Source organism: Silurus aristotelis (genome assembly GCF_946808225.1).
Source record: "Silurus aristotelis genome assembly, chromosome: 11".
NCBI classification, from domain to species: Eukaryota; Metazoa; Chordata; class Actinopteri; order Siluriformes; family Siluridae; genus Silurus; species Silurus aristotelis.
In genome coordinates this window covers 10,317,192-10,334,886 of record NC_139584.1, presented here as the reverse complement: position 1 = coordinate 10,334,886, position 17,695 = coordinate 10,317,192, and the positions used below count along the sequence as shown (strand labels likewise).

The 17,695-nt window shown below is 38.7% G+C and overlaps 1 protein-coding gene and 1 long non-coding RNA gene across 2 annotated transcripts in view; one reads left to right on the top strand and one right to left on the bottom strand.

The window, feature by feature from the left end:
* Positions 1-1,491: 1,491 nt before the first annotated feature.
* mov10b.2 (Mov10 RNA helicase b, tandem duplicate 2) overlaps positions 1,492-17,695 on the bottom strand; it is a 32,867-nt gene continuing 16,663 nt past the window's right edge. Inside the window, exons 13-23 of the mRNA XM_083555331.1 lie at positions 14,079-14,176; positions 13,862-13,959; positions 13,668-13,766; positions 13,442-13,544; positions 13,234-13,351; positions 7,191-7,382; positions 6,808-6,882; positions 6,574-6,699; positions 6,404-6,492; positions 4,126-4,244; positions 1,492-2,875 (exon numbers count right to left, since the gene is read on the bottom strand). Of these exons, the coding sequence (XP_083411457.1) occupies positions 2,814-2,875; positions 4,126-4,244; positions 6,404-6,492; positions 6,574-6,699; positions 6,808-6,882; positions 7,191-7,382; positions 13,234-13,351; positions 13,442-13,544; positions 13,668-13,766; positions 13,862-13,959; positions 14,079-14,176 (1,179 nt within the window). The 3' untranslated portion in view covers positions 1,492-2,813. The remainder of the gene's footprint in view (positions 2,876-4,125; positions 4,245-6,403; positions 6,493-6,573; positions 6,700-6,807; positions 6,883-7,190; positions 7,383-13,233; positions 13,352-13,441; positions 13,545-13,667; positions 13,767-13,861; positions 13,960-14,078; positions 14,177-17,695) is intronic.
* LOC310733974 lies at positions 3,509-8,388 on the top strand. The gene is made up of 2 exons (XR_014535947.1): positions 3,509-3,548; positions 7,993-8,388. It is a non-coding gene; the product is annotated as an uncharacterized lncRNA (long non-coding RNA).

Below are 17,695 nucleotides of genomic sequence, written 5' to 3'. Positions count from 1 at the left end.
TGGGAGTGACGAGGATGGACAAGATTAGAAATGAGTTTATTAGAGGGACAGCACATGTAGGATGTTTTGGTGACAAGGTGAGGGAGGCGAGATTGAGATGGTTTGGACATGTGCAGAGAAGGGACATGAATTATATTGGTGGAAAAATGCTGAAGATGGAGCCACCAGGTAGGAGGAAAAGAGGAAGGCCAAGGAGGAGGTTCATGGATGTGGTGAGGGAAGACATGCAGGTAGTTGGTGTAAAAGAGGCAGATATAGAGGACAGGGTGGTATGGAGACGGATGATCCGCTGTGGCGACCCCTAATGGGAGCAGCCGAAAGAAGAAGAAGAAGTTGGTTCAAAATGCTATTTGTCCTCTGACAAATACACATTAGTAAGAACATATAACTACTGCTTTGCCATGGCTGCACATGACTTCCAGTTCATTTTACGGTTGAGTTTAATGTTCTTATGTTTGTCGATAAAGCTTTAAAGAATTCAGCTCCCAAATACCTCGTGGACTTACTACAGTTTAATTCCTTCATCAAGCTCACTTAGACGTTCCGATCAGCATTTTTGAAATTTACCAGGGACTAAGTGCAAGAACTGAGGTGATCGAGTTTTTATTCATTTAAATTTGGAATATAAGGTCAGCGTTAAATCTGGCTACATTTAAATCTTTGTTAAAAACATACTTATGTTACTTTTGCTTTTAATTTTCAAAGGATAGTTTTCACTTCACTTCAGTTCATTACTTCACTTTCTTTACTCATAATTAGAAAATGCTCTTTTGTTTCAATCAGTACTTTTTATTGTAAAGCACTTTGTTAACGTCTCGTTATTAAAAGGTGCTCTATATATAAACTCTTGATTTGATCATGATGTAAACTAGCAAATGTTTAAGATTAATTAATTAATTAATTTTTTTAATGATTTCAACCAGTTGATTGATATTTAGGCTTTTTTGGAAACCATTGTGTTAATATGTGAGGGAGAATAAAGAGCAGATGAGAGTTGGAAATGAGGAGAAAAGACATTTTCAGACTAATGAAAACTAAGACCTGGGTATGAACCGTTTTTTTTTTTTTTTTTTTTTTTTTTTTTTTTTTTTTTACAAAATAGCATGGCTTAATCTGTGGAAGATTGTGTCTAGTCCTTAAAATCAACCTTAAAATCTTTCGAAATACAAAACTTAGTTAAAGCAAATGCAAACAACTGATAAACAATTTTATAATCGTTTATTACTGCAATACAAATCCAGCTATAATCTTTTGGACAAAATGAAAAAAAAAAAAAAAAAAAAGAAAGAAATTACAAATTAATTTCAGATACATTTATAAAAAAATATACTCTTAGGAAAGCCCCCTTGAAATTGGCATTTGTCTTTCATTCTTCTGCTACCTTTAGTTTCAAATTTGAATTCTGAAGGCACTGATGGCAAATGTCAGTGCTCTTAATGGCATTTTAACAAATTTTAATGATCTTTATTTACTGTCAAGATTTCTGAGGCATTTCTATAATTTTAAATTGTTTATGTGGAAAAAAAAAAATCATAAATCATAATCATTTATAAATGACACTAGAATGCAGGATTACACATTTATTGCAATGGTTTTAGCAAAAAAAATAAAGAAAGAATGAAAAAAGCTCAGAATAAATATCTGCACATTTAAAAAATCTGTGGAGGAGTTGCTAGCAGGTCAAAAATGTTTTTGGAAAAATGTCTATAAATATGATATTGTATTATTTTTGCCCTTTAATCCAAATGTACATGTGGCATGGGTGCAACAGGTAACATTTGTAAAAGAATTGTTTTAATTTACTGTATATAGTTGCTATGGAGACATCATTTGCCGGTTACATGTAAATTAAATGTTAAATAAGTAAATTAATGATAATTCTGATTTGATATAAACAGCCCCCAACACACACACACACACACACACACACACAGCTGGTCTCAAACAATTTTTTAGAAAAGAAATTAGTCTGTGGTATATAAGAGGTTAGAGACTCCTGATCTAGAGCATTTAAAGGATATATAAGAAAATATGTTAATTCTGGTTAAAATATTAAGCTTGAAACTTAAATTTAAATATAATAAACAATGCAAATTGATGCTTCCAAAAGGCAGTTATTAAAATTGTGAAAAAAAAGCTTTTATAAAGTTTTCCAAATATTATATTCCAGTATCACAACATATTAAGAAAGCTGATGTTAAATATTTGTGTTATGTTTGTAGCCTGTAAAGAATTTCTTTAATTTCTTAAATTTTTCTGTTACTGCTTTGCATTTGACATTATCAGTTCTTTATAGTAAATCACTATGCTCAACATGCTCCTTAACCACACACACAGTTTATCTGATTGCACATGCAAATTACACACACATTATTTGGGACATCAGTATATAAAACAAAATCCACTTTGTTTATTTACATAGATTTGGTAGATCATTTTAGAATCTGCCACTGATTAGGTGGAGGCTGGAATGAGTAGATGATTGATATTAATGATTAGTTAATGATAGTAAGTATTCCTTCAGTATAGCCATGCAAGAGCAATGCCAAAAACATGCCCGGGAATGTTCATTGCTTTATGCTTTAGATTTTCCGTAATGCTACTTTTTGAAAATCTCAATTTAAGTGCTATATAAATTAAAGGGTTTGAAATAAACAGTTTGCCTTCACATCTGTCAATTCTGACATATTTAGAATGAACTGAAAGTAATGTTCAGGTTCATTTTGGAAATTTGAAATCCAAAGAACACGTTAGGGAAAAAAATAACAACTTAGTGGTAGGAGGGAGAGAGAGGAAGAGAGAGATTTTCTGGATTACTGCTCATTCCTCCATTCAGGGTTCACATACTGCTGAATGGCACTTTCTTCAGTTTCCACTAGAGGGGTATAAGAAACAGATAAAAATAAAGATTGAACAATTATTTTAATTTTTTTCTGCATCTCAAAAACAGAATATGGTGTGTGTATATATATATATATATATATATATATATATATACACAGTGGAACCCACTTATCTCGACCTCGGTTACCTCGACAACCCTATTAAGTCGACGTTTTTGAAGTGGAACCGCCAAATTCTCGCTTTGTCTAAGCATGTTTTTATCGGTTATAAACCTAATATCTCGAGCACAAGGGGGGAAAAATTTGCCATTTAACTTCGGTTATCTCGGTGCAGCCACAGAAGAACTCGCGAAAGTGGCGGAAAAATCAAACCTTACAGCTGCTACAGGTGTTGTATTGTATACTGCTGAATCTCTGCTGTTAGTTAGTGCACATATGCCTTTTGTTGTTAAATGTTATGCGATGAACGGGAGGCAAAATCCGCGCTTGGTAGGAGCGCAGCATGGAACGTGGGATGAGCAGCAAAAGCATAGAATGAACACCGGCAGGATCGGGGGGGGGGGATCCGCGGTGCGCTTTGGGAAGAAAAGAGCAGCCGGTGAGAGAGTGCCGGTGGGAAGACACGTACCGGGATACACATGAGCAATAACAACCACCGCCGTGAACCAACATATACCAACAATAACGGACAGTGAGAGTGTGGAAGTTTAAATAGGAGCTGGTGATGATGCTAAACGAGCACCAGATGTGCGCGATTGAAGCCGGGAGCTTCAGAGAAAGCGGCCGAAAAAGCACCCGGAAATCTGGATTCCTGACAGTGAACAAACACTGTATGTATTTTTATAGCATGCCTTCATCAAACAAATCGCAGCAACGCTGTTGTGTAAAAAAACCTTCAAAAACACGTGCATGCACATTCTCATTTATTAACGCACATCATGTACATAAAGAAATTTCAAGCACGTTAATATACTGCCGCCATTTTGATTTTCGTTTATCTCGATCATCGGTTACCTCAACGCTTTTTGCCGACCCCCTAGGACATCGACATAACCGGGTTCCACTGTATATATATATATATATATATATATATATATATATATATATATATATATATATATATATATATATATATATACACACACACACACACTTAACTATTAATTTAAGTAACAGGAATTTATTAAAAAAATTAAGTTAATTCAATATTCTAAGCGATTGACTGCCACAATATATATATATATATATCCAGAAGGTTTCCCATCAACAGTCCAGTACTGACCTTGAGCCTCTGTATTGATTTGGAGGGCCATGAGCCGAGCCACCACCTCCTCTGTGCCCTCTACGGAGGTGCGCTTGAACCCAGTGCATCCTCCCTCTTCAGTGCAGTAATCGATAAATCTTTACATATACACAAACACATACATACACACAAACAGTATGTGCATTAGCACGGACCTTTCTGGATCTTTAAGATGTATTTTTTAGATTTGATTGATTGATTGGTTATCTGAGCATTCGTGAATTTACATTCAAAAAATATAAATCATGAGTTGCCTTATTTATGTAATGTAGGTATTTTTGCTAAATTTTGTTTTAAGCTATAATAAAGACAACAAATATAACTATAAAACATTGTGATTTAGTTATAGGAATGTCAAACCGAGATATACAGCGAAACAGAGCCTCATGCTTCAAGCCACACTTTCTCCAAATCTCTGTAATCGGAATCATTTAAAATTTTATACTGGATTAGAAGTATTTCTTGCCAAATAGTTAATTTATATTAGTGTAACACTGAGTATAATCAAAACATTAATTTGAATGCAAAAAAAAAAAAAAACATCAATGTAGCTTTACAGTGAGGAAAATAAGTATTTGAACACTCTGCTATTTTGCAAGTTCTCCCACTTAGAAATCATGGAGGGGTCTGAAATTGTCATCGTAGGTGCATGTCCACTGTGAGAGACATAATCTAAAAAAAAAAATCCAGAAATCACAATATATGATTTTTAAACTATTTATTTGTATGATACAGCTGCAAATAAGTATTTGAACACCTGTCTATCAGCTAGAATTCTGACCCTCAAAGACCTGTTAGTCTGCCTTTAAAATGTCCACCTCCACTACATTTATTATCCTAAATTAGATGCACCTGTTTGAGGTCGTTAGCTGCATAAAGACACCTGTCCACCCCATACAATCAGTAAGAATCCAACTACTAACATGGCCAAGACCAAAGAGCTGTCCAAAGACACTAGAGACAAAATTGTACACCTCCACAAGGCTGGAAAGGGCTACGGGGAAATTGCCAAGCAGCTTGGTGAAAAAAGGTCCACTGTTGGAGCAATCATTAGAAAATAGAAGAAGCTAAACATGACTGTCAATCTCCCTCGGACTGGGGCTCCATGCAAGATCTCACCTCGTGGGGTCTCAATGATCCTAAGAAAGGTGAGAAATCAGCCCAGAACTACACGGGAGGAGCTGGTCAATGACCTGAAAAGAGCTGGGACCACCGTTTCCAAGGTTACTGTTGGTAATACACTAAGACGTCATGGTTTGAAATCATGCATGGCACGGAAGGTTCCCCTGCTTAAACCAGCACATGTCCAGGCACGTCTTAAGTTTGCCAATGACCATTTGGATGATCCAGAGGAGTCATGGGAGAAAGTCATGTGGTCAGATGAGACCAAAATAAAACTTTTGGATCATAATTCCATGACAATGACCTGAAGCACACAGCCAGGATAACCAAGGAGTGGCTCTGTAAGAAGCATATCAAGGTTCTGGCGTGGCCTAGCCAGTCTCCAGACCTAAACCCAATAGAGAATCTTTGGAGGGAGCTCAAACTCCGTGTTTCTCAGCGACAGGCCAGAAACCTGACTGATCTAGAGAAGATCTGTGTGGAGAAGTGGGCCAAAATCCCTCCTGCAGTGTGTGCAAACCTGGTGAAAAACTACAGGAAACGTTTGACCTCTGTAATTGCAAACAAAGGCTACTGTACCAAATATTAATATTGACTTTCTCAGGTGTTCAAATACTTATTTGCAGCTGTATCAGACAAATAAATAGTTAAAAAAATCATACATTGTGATTTCTGGATTTTTTTTTTTAGATTATGTCTCTCACAGTGGACATGCACCTACGATGACAATTTCAGACCCCTCCATGTTTTTTAAGTGGGAGAACTTGCGAAATAGCAGAGTGTTCAAATACTTATTTTCCTCACTGTATATATATGTATGCTGAGATCAGGTTTAATACTTTTACCACAAATTTACAGTTGACACTTGGCTTTTTATAGTTTACTCTGTGTATATATATATATATATATATATATATATATATATATATATATATATATATATATATATATATATATATATATACATACATATATATATACACACACACACCACTCTTGGGCCCTAGAGCAAGGCCCCTAACCCTGTATCATGTCTGACACTAGCTTCTGAGAAAGCTGGGATATGCAATGAAAGAATTTTACTGTGCTGTAATGTATATATGACAAATAAAGGCTATTCTATGTTTGTGCGTACTTGCACCAGGTTGCATCTGTGCTGAGAATGACAGGATTTCCCACAACGATAAGCAGGGACTTGGCTCGTGTCACTGCAACATTGAACCTCTATGTATAAGATAAAGAGAGAAAGTGTTACAAGTTTCAGTTTGCGATTGTATTGTGTATCTATATTTGTGTGTGAGGTACCTTTTCATTTTTAAGGAAACCAATGTTGAAAAAGAAATCTGATTCAAGGTATTCGCCGCTGCTGCGGACAGTCGACACAATGATCACCCTCCTCTCCTGACCTTGAAACTCCTCCACTGAGCCCACCTACAGCACACACATGCACTCTTTAGAAGTGTTATAAAAGAGAAGTGATAATTGGGTTCTAAAGACTGGACCAAAGCCACAACAAGCTAAAATGAAATACTCTGTCACCTTCAGGAGGTTAATGTCCCTGCAGTCTTTCAGCTCTTTATCACATTTCAAGATGGCCTTTCGCAGCTTCTCCACCTTTAACCCAACACATAAAGACACAAATACACACAGGGAAAGATACACACAATGAGAGGAGTGAGCAGTCTGTATCTGGCTCAGTGATGTAGTTGAATCCTACATTTTAATTAACCTTATTAAAAAAATATATATTTGAGTATTTTTTTAAAAGGATTTTTATGTATTATTCATACTATAATAAAAACATATCTCAAGAGATTTTTGACAACTTACTACTCACATTTATTCATCATAATATTCTTTCTGTGCACTTAAATTTTTTATCTTTATCACAGCAGTCTTGGCGGGCGAGTGGTTGGTCCTACCTGCTTCCTGTACGGAGTGATGATGCCAATGTCTTTCGGTGAGATCTTGGCAATGTTTTTCTTGGCTTGTGTCAGCAACAGTTTCTTAAGGTAGTCAACTACGACGGTGATCTCACTGGTGTTGAAGAAAGATGGACTGTTTGACTCACGTTCATCCTTCCCTGGCACACCATGAAAAATCAGAGGGAAATCCTGACAAGCACAGAAAGCAAATGACATTGAGAAAACACTGACAAATAAATATACAGTGGAACCCGGTTATCTCGCCCTCGGTTACCTCGACAACCCTATTAAGTCGACGTTTTTGAGGTGGAACCGCCAAATTCTCGCTTTTTCTAAGCATTTTTTTATCGGTTATGTCGACTTTTTTTATGTCGCCGAACCCTGATATCTCGAGCACAAGGGGGGGAAAATTTGCCATTTAACGTCGGTTATCTCGGTGCAGCCGCAGAAGAACTCGCGTAAGTGGCGGAAAAATCAAACCTTACAGCTGCTACAGGTGTTGTGTTGTATACTGCTGAATCTCTGCTGTTAGTTAGTGCACATATGCCTTTTGTTGTTAAATGTTATGCGATGAACGTGGGATGAGCAAAAGCATAGAATGAACACCGGCAGGATCGGGGGGGGGGGGGGGGGGGGAGGAGGAGATCCGCGGTGCGCTTTGGGAAGAAAAGAGCAGCCGGTGAGAGAGTGCCGGTGGGAAGACACGTACCGGGATACACATGAGCGATAACAACGACCGCCGTGAACCAACATATACCAACAATAACGGACAGTGAGAGTGTGGAAGTTTAAATAGGAGCTGGTGATGATGCTAAACGAGCACCAGATGTGCGCGATTGAAGCCGGGAGCTTCAGAGAAAGCGGCCGAGAAAACACCTGACACGCTGAAGGGGGCTGAAGGGGGCGTGGCAGGTGGATTCCTGACAGATAAACATGTACTGTATGTATTTTTATAGCATGCCTTCATCAAACAAATCGCAGCAACGCTGTTGTGTAAAAAAAACCTTCAAAAACACGTGCATGCACATTCTCATTTATTAACGCACATCATGTACATAAAGAAATTTCAAGCACGTTAATATACTGCCGCCATTTTGATTTTCGTTTATCTCGATCATCGGTTACCTCAACGCTTTTTGGCGACCCCCTAGGACATCGACATAACCGGGTTCCACTGTATATAAAAAGCACATACTGTATAGGGTTTACACTGATGTTACTTGGTGTAAGTGTAAGACAGAATGTCCACTTGTTATGGAAAGCAGGCAGAAAGAATGACACAAGCATGTTTAAATTGCATGCAAAGCAATTGGTGAGCAATAAGGACTATGGATTCTCATTTTCCCCAGTGCTGTTGTCAGAACTCAGAACCTCTCTCTGAGCGGGGAGACATCACGGCTGGACTCTTTGTTGTAGTTAATTCCCCGTGTAACACAATTAATAATAATAGAATAGAACAGAGCTCAAAACCAATGAAGGATCTTCAGCCTTGGTTGAGGAAAAGCAAACTTCTTTATTGCCTTCACATACCAATGAACTCATAGAAGGTGGTCACTCAATCTCGAGTAAGATGATCAAGCGCCCAGAATCTCCCCGTGTTCTCACCTATATAGTCTGATGCCACATAGCATCTCTATTGTGTTCTTTGTGTTATCAATTCTTATCTTTATTTTGTATTTTTTTTTTTGAGGGGGATTTCCTCTCCTCGACAACGTAGGCTTATTTCTTATTTATTTTCACAGGATCTCTCTCCACCTACATTTTTCATTTCCCATTATCTTCTGTCACCTGGTCCCGCTCCCCTTCCTAAAATTCCACATTTGGGCTTTCCCAGTCCCCTCAATTACACTTATTTTCAGCCTAGTTCTGTTAAAAAAACAAAAAAAAAACTGCATTCATAGTGAATTGCTACCCCTTTTTTTCTTTCCTGCATCTGCAATGTGTAAGCTTTTTTTTTTCTCATTTTTATTGCTGTTTGCATTCTACTATTATTGAGTTAAGCTAATATCTTCCTACATATATTATATGTTCATATATGTTTGACTATTGTTCTACTTATTCATATTAGTATTTATGTTACAAATGCCTTAGAGCTGACTCAATTACATTGCTTGCTATCTTGTCTCTTCTCTGGTCCTACCACCTGCACACAATAGTCTTATGTCTTGTTTTGGATTGTTGACCTTCATTAACTTCTCTTTATCTGTTTTTCATTAAGCTTCTTATCACAAACATTCCACAGCATTCTTGAAAGACAGTATCTGCAATTTTACTTCTCTACTCCCTAGCAGCCGAGGTTGCACAATTCATTGAGCACCTGTCTACCCCAAATGTTCCAGATAACCATTTACTGCCTCCTCGCATTGTGCAACGCACCTTCACACATGAGATGAGCACACAGACCTCTCTAGTCCTCCCTGTTGTTTTCGACCAGGAGACACAAATTGATAATAAAGTTTCTGATGGTCTTCGCACACCTGCATCAACTCCTCCTTCTCTCTCTCTCTACCTTTCATATCTTCTCCCTATCCTTCCTACTGGTCTCCCACTGACCATTTTCCAACTTCCCCCCATTCTATCTCCCACTGCTGATTATTTTTATGAGTCTCTCCTCCCTGCTTATTCTTCCTCCTCCTGTGTCTGTCCTCGATTACTCTCCAATGCCTTCTTCAGTCCCCAATAAACTTACTTAGTGTGCCTCATACGTGGTAGTTAACTTTCATCGACACATTCACGGCATCAGTGAAGCCCTATTCTACTTCATATGTTAGTTTACTTTCTACTTGGAGTAAATAGATTGAATAAGTTCAATTAAAATATAGGCTAAATAGGTTTGATTAATCTATTTATGCTAAACTCATTGTATTTAATAAGTTCTATCTAGTATAAGATAAATATGTTGGATTAAACACGCTAAATAAATTGGATTAAAATACAAGCTACATTAATTGGATTATAATATTTTTCTCGACACTGACAGTCTGTATTTCAGTCTTCTCAAAAAGAAATAGAAGAAATATATTAATAAGCCTGTAACCAAAGCCACATGAAGTTCAAATAAAAGAACAAAAGAAATATGGGTTTTTTTTTTCACTGTTTATATTTAGATATACAATGACAACAACAGCAGGGAGAAAAACTGACTGCGTGTCCTCTCACAGCTCTACTTCCATTGGCAAATTTGCTGACAGCACAGTGGTTCTAGACCTCATCTCCAGCAATGATGAGACCAAGTACTTGATGGATCGGCCAAACTAGCATTATTTTAACAGGATAACTGCCTCTGCCTTCAGGACTTCAGGAAAGTGTAAAAAAGAACTACTCTCCACTCATGATCAGTGGGATACCTGTGGAGAGGTTTTTGAGAACCTGACATGCTCTGCTCACACACAATCTCAGGTAAAGAAAACCAGACAAAAACTGTACGATCTTCAGCAGCTGAGGAAATTCTGAAAACCTTCTACACTGGGGCTATGAAAACCATTCTGACTCAGTGCATCTCAGTTTGGTATGGCAATTGCTTCAAAAAGGACTGTAAAGCCCTTCAGAGGGTAGTGTGCTTAGCAGAGCACATCTCAGGGACTGCTCTACCCTCTCTGCAGGACATATACAACAGTTGAATCAGAAACAAGTTTGTTAAAATCATCAAGGACCCTAATCACTCCAGTAACTGTCTCTTCAGTCTGCTGCCATCAGGCAAGAGCTTCCACTGTCTGATGGCCAAATCTGTGGGGCTTAGGAGGCTCTTCTTCCCACAAGCCATCAGACTTCTCAATGCCCAAATAAACTCTCCCATAATTCTTCATTCTTCAACTGCACACTACACCTCACATGTTTTTCAAACACCCATCATAGCGTTATATAATATATTTTTCTCATATTTTTTATTACCTATCGTAATATAATAAATTTTCCTATATCTTCTCATACTTCTTTTTTTTCATATATTCTCTTATATTTTATACTTATAGACCTTTTACTTGATTGGGTTTTTATTTCACTGCAAGTTGTATTATTCATATAACTATGTTTAACTAAGAAATTCTTTCTTTGCATCGCCCAGCAATGTTAGGAAGCTGGGTGTCAGAGTGCAGGTCAGCCATGATGCAGCACCCCTGAAGCACAGAAGGTCAAGGTCCTTGCTCAAAGGCCCCAGAGTGGCAGCCTAGTGATACTGGTGCTTTAACCCCTGACTTTCTGATCAGTAACCCAAAGCTTTAACCACTGAGCTACCACTTCCCTCCATAATATCTTAACTAATAGGACAGCAAGGGTGCTTTCATAATGTGCATTTCCTCCTCTGATGCATTTTCAAGACCATGAAGAACATAATTTAGACCAAAGTGACTGAACCAGAAAAACAAGTTTGAGCATGTCTGAGAAAGGTAGTCTACTTACAACGGCATTTTCATAGGTGTAACCTAAGAAACACACTGCACTGAGTAATCTGTATGATTTCATTGTAACACACCTGCTTTTAACACTGTTTATGTGCAGTATGAAAACAAACCTCACATTAAACAGATTTAATAGTACCAAAAGACAATAGTAAAAAGACTTAGCAGGTAATAAAAAAAAAAAAAACTACGTCCAAACGCGCTATACAAGACAGGAATCACACAAGGTAAAAAAAAAACCCCAAAAAACGTTGGTGTGAGTTGGCACACATTACGTGCGATAGGTTCAACTTTGCAGGCAATTATCTCTGCATCATTACAGTGTAGTGTCTATAATAGGGGTGAATATGCAGTGACGTTGCTGAACCATCTAGAGACGTACCAGTGCCAATTGGATCCCACTACATGTGTGGAGTTTTGACATTGGACCTCCTGAAATGTTTAAAGGCTCTGGCATGAAGAAGCTGTTGCTGGATCTGTGATGATCACAAATGTTGAGCTCAGTAGCTCCTACTTTTATACCAAAGACTGTAGAAAGAACATTTACTTATAATCTTATACTCCAGTGCTCATGTTAGTTCTCACTCTCCAGTGTTCTGTATTGTTGAAAGATTTATGATCACAGTCTTGATGTTACCCAAATGAGGATGGGTTCCCCTTTTGAGTCTGGTTCCTCTCAAGGTTTCTTCCTCATAATCTAATGGAGTTTTTTCTTGCCACAGTCGCCATGGCTGCTCATCAGGGATAAATGCACACCATTCACCTTGACTGTTGATTTCTGTAAAGCTGCTTTGAGACAATATCTGTTGTGAAAAGCGCTATAGAAATAAACTTGACTTGACATTAGTTGTGTCTGTATGCGCTCTAAATATTTAGAGCTGTATTTAAACTGGATATGGCCTACTTCCAAATGTTCTAATAGTTGCCTAACCTTGCCTAACTCAGGATCATAATTAATCTCAACTATAGACACTGCTGTTTTATTTATCCATCTCGGCGGTAAATATATTTTTTTAACTGTCAATCCCCAAAATCTAAACAAACTAGTAGCAAAATTTAAGCCACTTCAGACCTGAGCAGGTATGTAATGAGTTCAAAAGGCTTAAGATTCATCATTCTGTGTTGCACATTCATTTTCATGTTGCACATAGTCTATCTTTGTATTAGCATAGTCTTTCTTTGAATTTACACAGTCTCTCTTTGAATTAACATAGTCTCTCTTTGAAAGAAAACAAAAAAAATTTCTGTCATGTCCTATGGGAGAGCCCAAAAATGGGAAAAAAGAAATGCTGGTCTCCGAGTTATGATGGCTTGACTTTTTTTTTGACTTGACAATTTTTTTATCTTACGATCGCAGCAGGCGAACATACCAATGTATGCTCCGCCCTCCACTCATTGGCGCTCATCCATGCACCCATCGCCACATACACATATAAACAGTATGGTACTGTAAATTGCTCTGTTTTGCTAAATTATATACTGTAATTTGTTACATTATAAACAAATTGCAGTATACTACCGAATTCTGATCATTTCTTAAGATTCCTGGGTAGGCGTGGCCATGTCTCCAGGCATCGTGAGAGGGTCATCGGAATTGTATAGTACGTTTCTGCATTTTGCAGTAATGCACGTCAGTTTCTCACCGGTTTGGGAAGGTGTTCCCAGTTGCAGTAGAAGTTGATACTATATTCATCTGCACATGGCTGCAGCTCTCCATCATAGAACATCTCGTTAGGAGTTTTCAGGATTGCCCTGTGAGACCTGCATGTAATTAGAGGAGAACACACCTTTGTAAAAAAAAAATGATGCAGTTTCTGTTCGAAAGAGATATATAGACAAGCTGGATGTAACCTATAGTTGCGCAGAAGCTTGGTGACATAGTTACTGTTGAATCCAGTGTCTGTTCTCATATAGAGCGGATTTTTAGTCATCAGCCTCTGCAGAAGTGACAGACCTTCAGATAAGAAAGACAGCTTAGAGTGAGACTGGGTAGACAGAGAGACAGGTAAATACTGCAGTGATCAATATGCGAAAAAGAAATTAATATATTGAGTAAAGCTCTAAGTGTAAACCCCACCCAGGCCATATTTGATTGCATATGGGGACCTCAGAATCGGTCCAAGCTGTCTTGGATCTCCGGCCAGCACCACCTGCCCTCCCTCTGCATTCAAAAGACCTGCACAAACACACAATTCAAACCATATACACCCAGAATCCAAGCACAGTACCATAGCATTTACATTCAAGTTTATCAGGCAGTATGTTTCTTACCAGCTATAGCAATAATGGTCTCGCTCTCCACTGCATGGCCAGCTTCATCCACAAAGATATGAGTAAAATGACCAGCAGGCAATCCACCAGTGACCAGCCTGCATACATACGAAACGTTTGTGAAGCATTTAAGAAAACTTTTTAACACGTAGCAGTGCACCACATTTGTGTATATTAATCAAGGACCACAATGATGATCATTGTAAGGAGCGTTTACCTTCCAGCTGTAACCACAGTCGTGACAACAATCTTATAGGTCATCAAATCTTCTTTACATGGGAACTCGAACAGATCGCCTTTTAAATTACAAGCATCCTAAGAAAACGGAAGACATAACTGATCATGACCAGTGTTGTTACTATTGCACTATTCAGAAAGAAATGAGCAATAAAAACTGAAAAGCAGCCAAGGAAAACAATTTACACATTTTGCCATGTCCTAATATACAAAGTGTTATTTTATTGTAATAACACATATGTTTTATTTATATTTTACTTATTCTCTTCTGGACTATATCAACCAGAGATTCTAGAGTTTTAAAGTCTGGTTATCTACAAAAGTCAAATCAGAGAAGATCCCACTTAGACAGTGATTTAATTTGCTATTCAATAACTATTTTCCATGTATTAAATACAAAATATAAATAATAAAAAAGACTTTGTTATAGTTAAAATTTCCACAACAATAAAGCTGGGTTGTTCACAATTCCAAAGCTGCTTAAATTAATCTTTGTAGGATAATAAAACTCCAAAATATCATGAATAAGAAAAAATAAAACATAGAGTTTACCACTGTTACTTTACTCCATTATCAACCCAAGAGCATACTAATGACATGTCAGATATGGTAGTATTTATGCATAATGTGCCTCCACCTTTAACACTCAATTACCATTAACTTTGGAACGTTCCTGAAATGTGAGCTTTCCCGGTAACCATTAGGTTTGGAATGTCCCACAAACTTTATCTTCGACATTCTTTCTTTTGTGCATCATCTAAGGGTTGTACACTAATTTTGATTCTATTTAGCTTCAGCCTGTTTAGGGTTTGGCTAAAAATAAAACCCTGCAAAAACTAAGAATAGTTTTTTTCCTAACCCTTTCATATTATGTATCATTTCTGCTTTTGCAGAAACAAAGTTCCTCCAGAACTCTGATGCTACATACAACAACAATCACAGAAAACAGAAACACAGGGCTAAGGACTAGTAAGTGTCCTCGCCACATAAAGTGCATGTGTGCAACCTGGTGCAAACAGTGCAAAGACAAAACAAGACAGTGCAAGACAAATACACAAAACACAAAATACAAAATAGCTTCGCCAGTAAACCTGTTGTAAAGAGACATAAAGTTAACAGTAGCAAAAATTTAAACAAAATGTTGTGCAAAAGAGCACATTTCAGCAATCCAGAAAAGATGTGCAAATACGGCTGTGGCAGCGTGGGCGTGGGCGAGCGCGGTTTGTAAATAGAGGGCGAGGCCGGGAGCAGGTAGACACAGGAATGCCTTACCTGAAGCAAATAATGTCTAATAAGTGTTCTCTCTCTTTCAGTGATCGCAGGTGGCATTTAAGGAGGAGCGCGAGGATGTGTGTGGGTGTGTGTGCCAGAGACGCGTGGCTGAGGCACTGAGCACCAGAGATAAAAAAACTATCAATAAAAGTGGCTTTATTGCCTTAAACCCTGTCCTGTAGTGGTGTTCCTTTTTTTCCGAGTTCATAAGCTCTCTCACAACGGCATGTAAACAACGGATGTAGTGTGTGGTGTAAATGTCCATGATAGAGAAGAGAGAGAATCCAATGATCTTTCTCATCTGTCCTCACTATCCTCTGTAGGGTCTTGTGTTCCGAGACAGTGCAGTTCCAAAACCAGGCAGTGATGCAGCTGCTCAAGATGCTCTCAATGGTCCCTCTGTAGAACCTGGTCAGGATGGGGGAGGGAGATGGGCTTTCCTCAGCCTACTCAGAGATGCTGCTGGGCTTTCTTGGTGATGGAGCTGGTGTTGAGTGACCAGGTGAGGTAATCTAGGGTTAGGGTTAGGATTAGGGTTAGGCAGGAGGCAGTAGACTTCTTCGGCACAGGAACGATGGCCGTCGTCTTGAGGCAAGTAGAAACAATGGCGCTGCTCAGGGAGATGTTGAAGATGTCGGTGAAGACATCCACTAGCTGTTGTGCACATTCCCTGAGCACTCTGCCAGGAATGTTGTCTGGTCCAGCAGACCTCCGTGGGTTAACTCTGCATAGAGTTTTCCTCACTTCAGCTGTGGTTAGTCAGCGCACCTGGTCACTGGGAGGAGGGGTGGTCTTCCTCCCCACCATGTTGTTCTGCACCTCGAACCGGGCATAGAAGTTGTGCAGCGCATCTGGGAGGGAGGTGTCATGGTCACAGGCAGGTGATGTCGTCTTGTAGTTCGTGATCGCCTGGATGCCCTGCCACATGCTCCAGGTGTCTCCGCTGTCCTGGAAGTGAAGGTTAAGGCCGTCTTGTCCCCTGCTCTGAAGGCCAAGTCTCTTGTTTTTAGCAGCGCACGCACCTTGGCGGTCATACAGGGCTTCTGGTTGGAGCAAGTAGTGATGGTTTTGGAGATGGTCACTAAATAGGTGACCATCTTGTGATCTCAGTCTGCCAACAGCTCATGCACATTCCTCTTAATCTTTCAAATATAAGTTAATTTGCAGACTGACTGATAATAAAAGCTAATACATACATACATGCATACATACACCCCCCACCCAATGGCCTCACGCTGTCATACCTTTTTACCAAACTCCATCACACTAAGCCATACCTATTTAGTAAACTCCCCAACGCTAAGCCATACATATTTACCAAACTCCCTCACGCTAAGCAACACCTATTTACCCAACCCCCCCACGCAAAGCCATACCTATTTAGTAATCTCCCTCATGCTAAGTCATGCCCATTTAGTTAACTCCTCAATGCTCAGCCATAACTATTTAACAAACTCCCTCACGCTAAGCCATATCTATTTACCAAACTCCCCCATGAATCCTCTAGCCTACATTCCTACTACTAAGGGTAGATATATATTTTAAAAAAGCACAATGCACTGTACCACCACAGAGGGTTTTTTAATAGAGCATAACCTTAACCAAGCCTGCACTTGGTGACATAAAAATAGGAAAAAAAGATTAACCGATTTGCCCTAGAATGCACAGAAGACAGGAATACTAGAATATGACAAGAGCACATGAAGATGGAATGAGGAACACATTTAGGGAGAAAAAGAGCTGCACCAGGATAAATGTAATGGGGTGTACTAGGTGCAAAATAGATTTCAGTGGCTCAGAAATTGACTGCTATTAAGTTACATACCAAAAGTTTGGACACACCTTCTCATTCAAAGAGTTTTCTTTATTTTCATGACTATGAAAATTGTAGAGTCACACTGAAGGCATCAAGGGCTATTTGACCAAGAAGGAGAGTGATGGGGTGCTGCGCCAGATGACCTGGCCTCCACAGTCACCGGACCTGAACCCAATCGAGATGGTTTAGGGGTGAGCTGGACCGCAGAGTGAAGGCAAAAGGGCCAACAAGTGCCAAGCATCTCTCGGGGAACTCCTTCAAGACTGTTGGAAGACCATTTCAGGTGACTACCTCTTGAAGCTCATCAAGAGAACGCCAAGAGTGTGCAAAGCAGTAATCAAAGCAAAAGGTGGCTACTTTGAAGGACCTAGAATATGACATTTTTCAGTTGTTTCACACTTTTTTGTTATGTATATAATTCCATATATAATTCCACATGTGTTCATTCATATTTTTGATGCCTTCAGTGTGAATCTACAATTTTCACAGTCATGAAAATAAAGAAAACT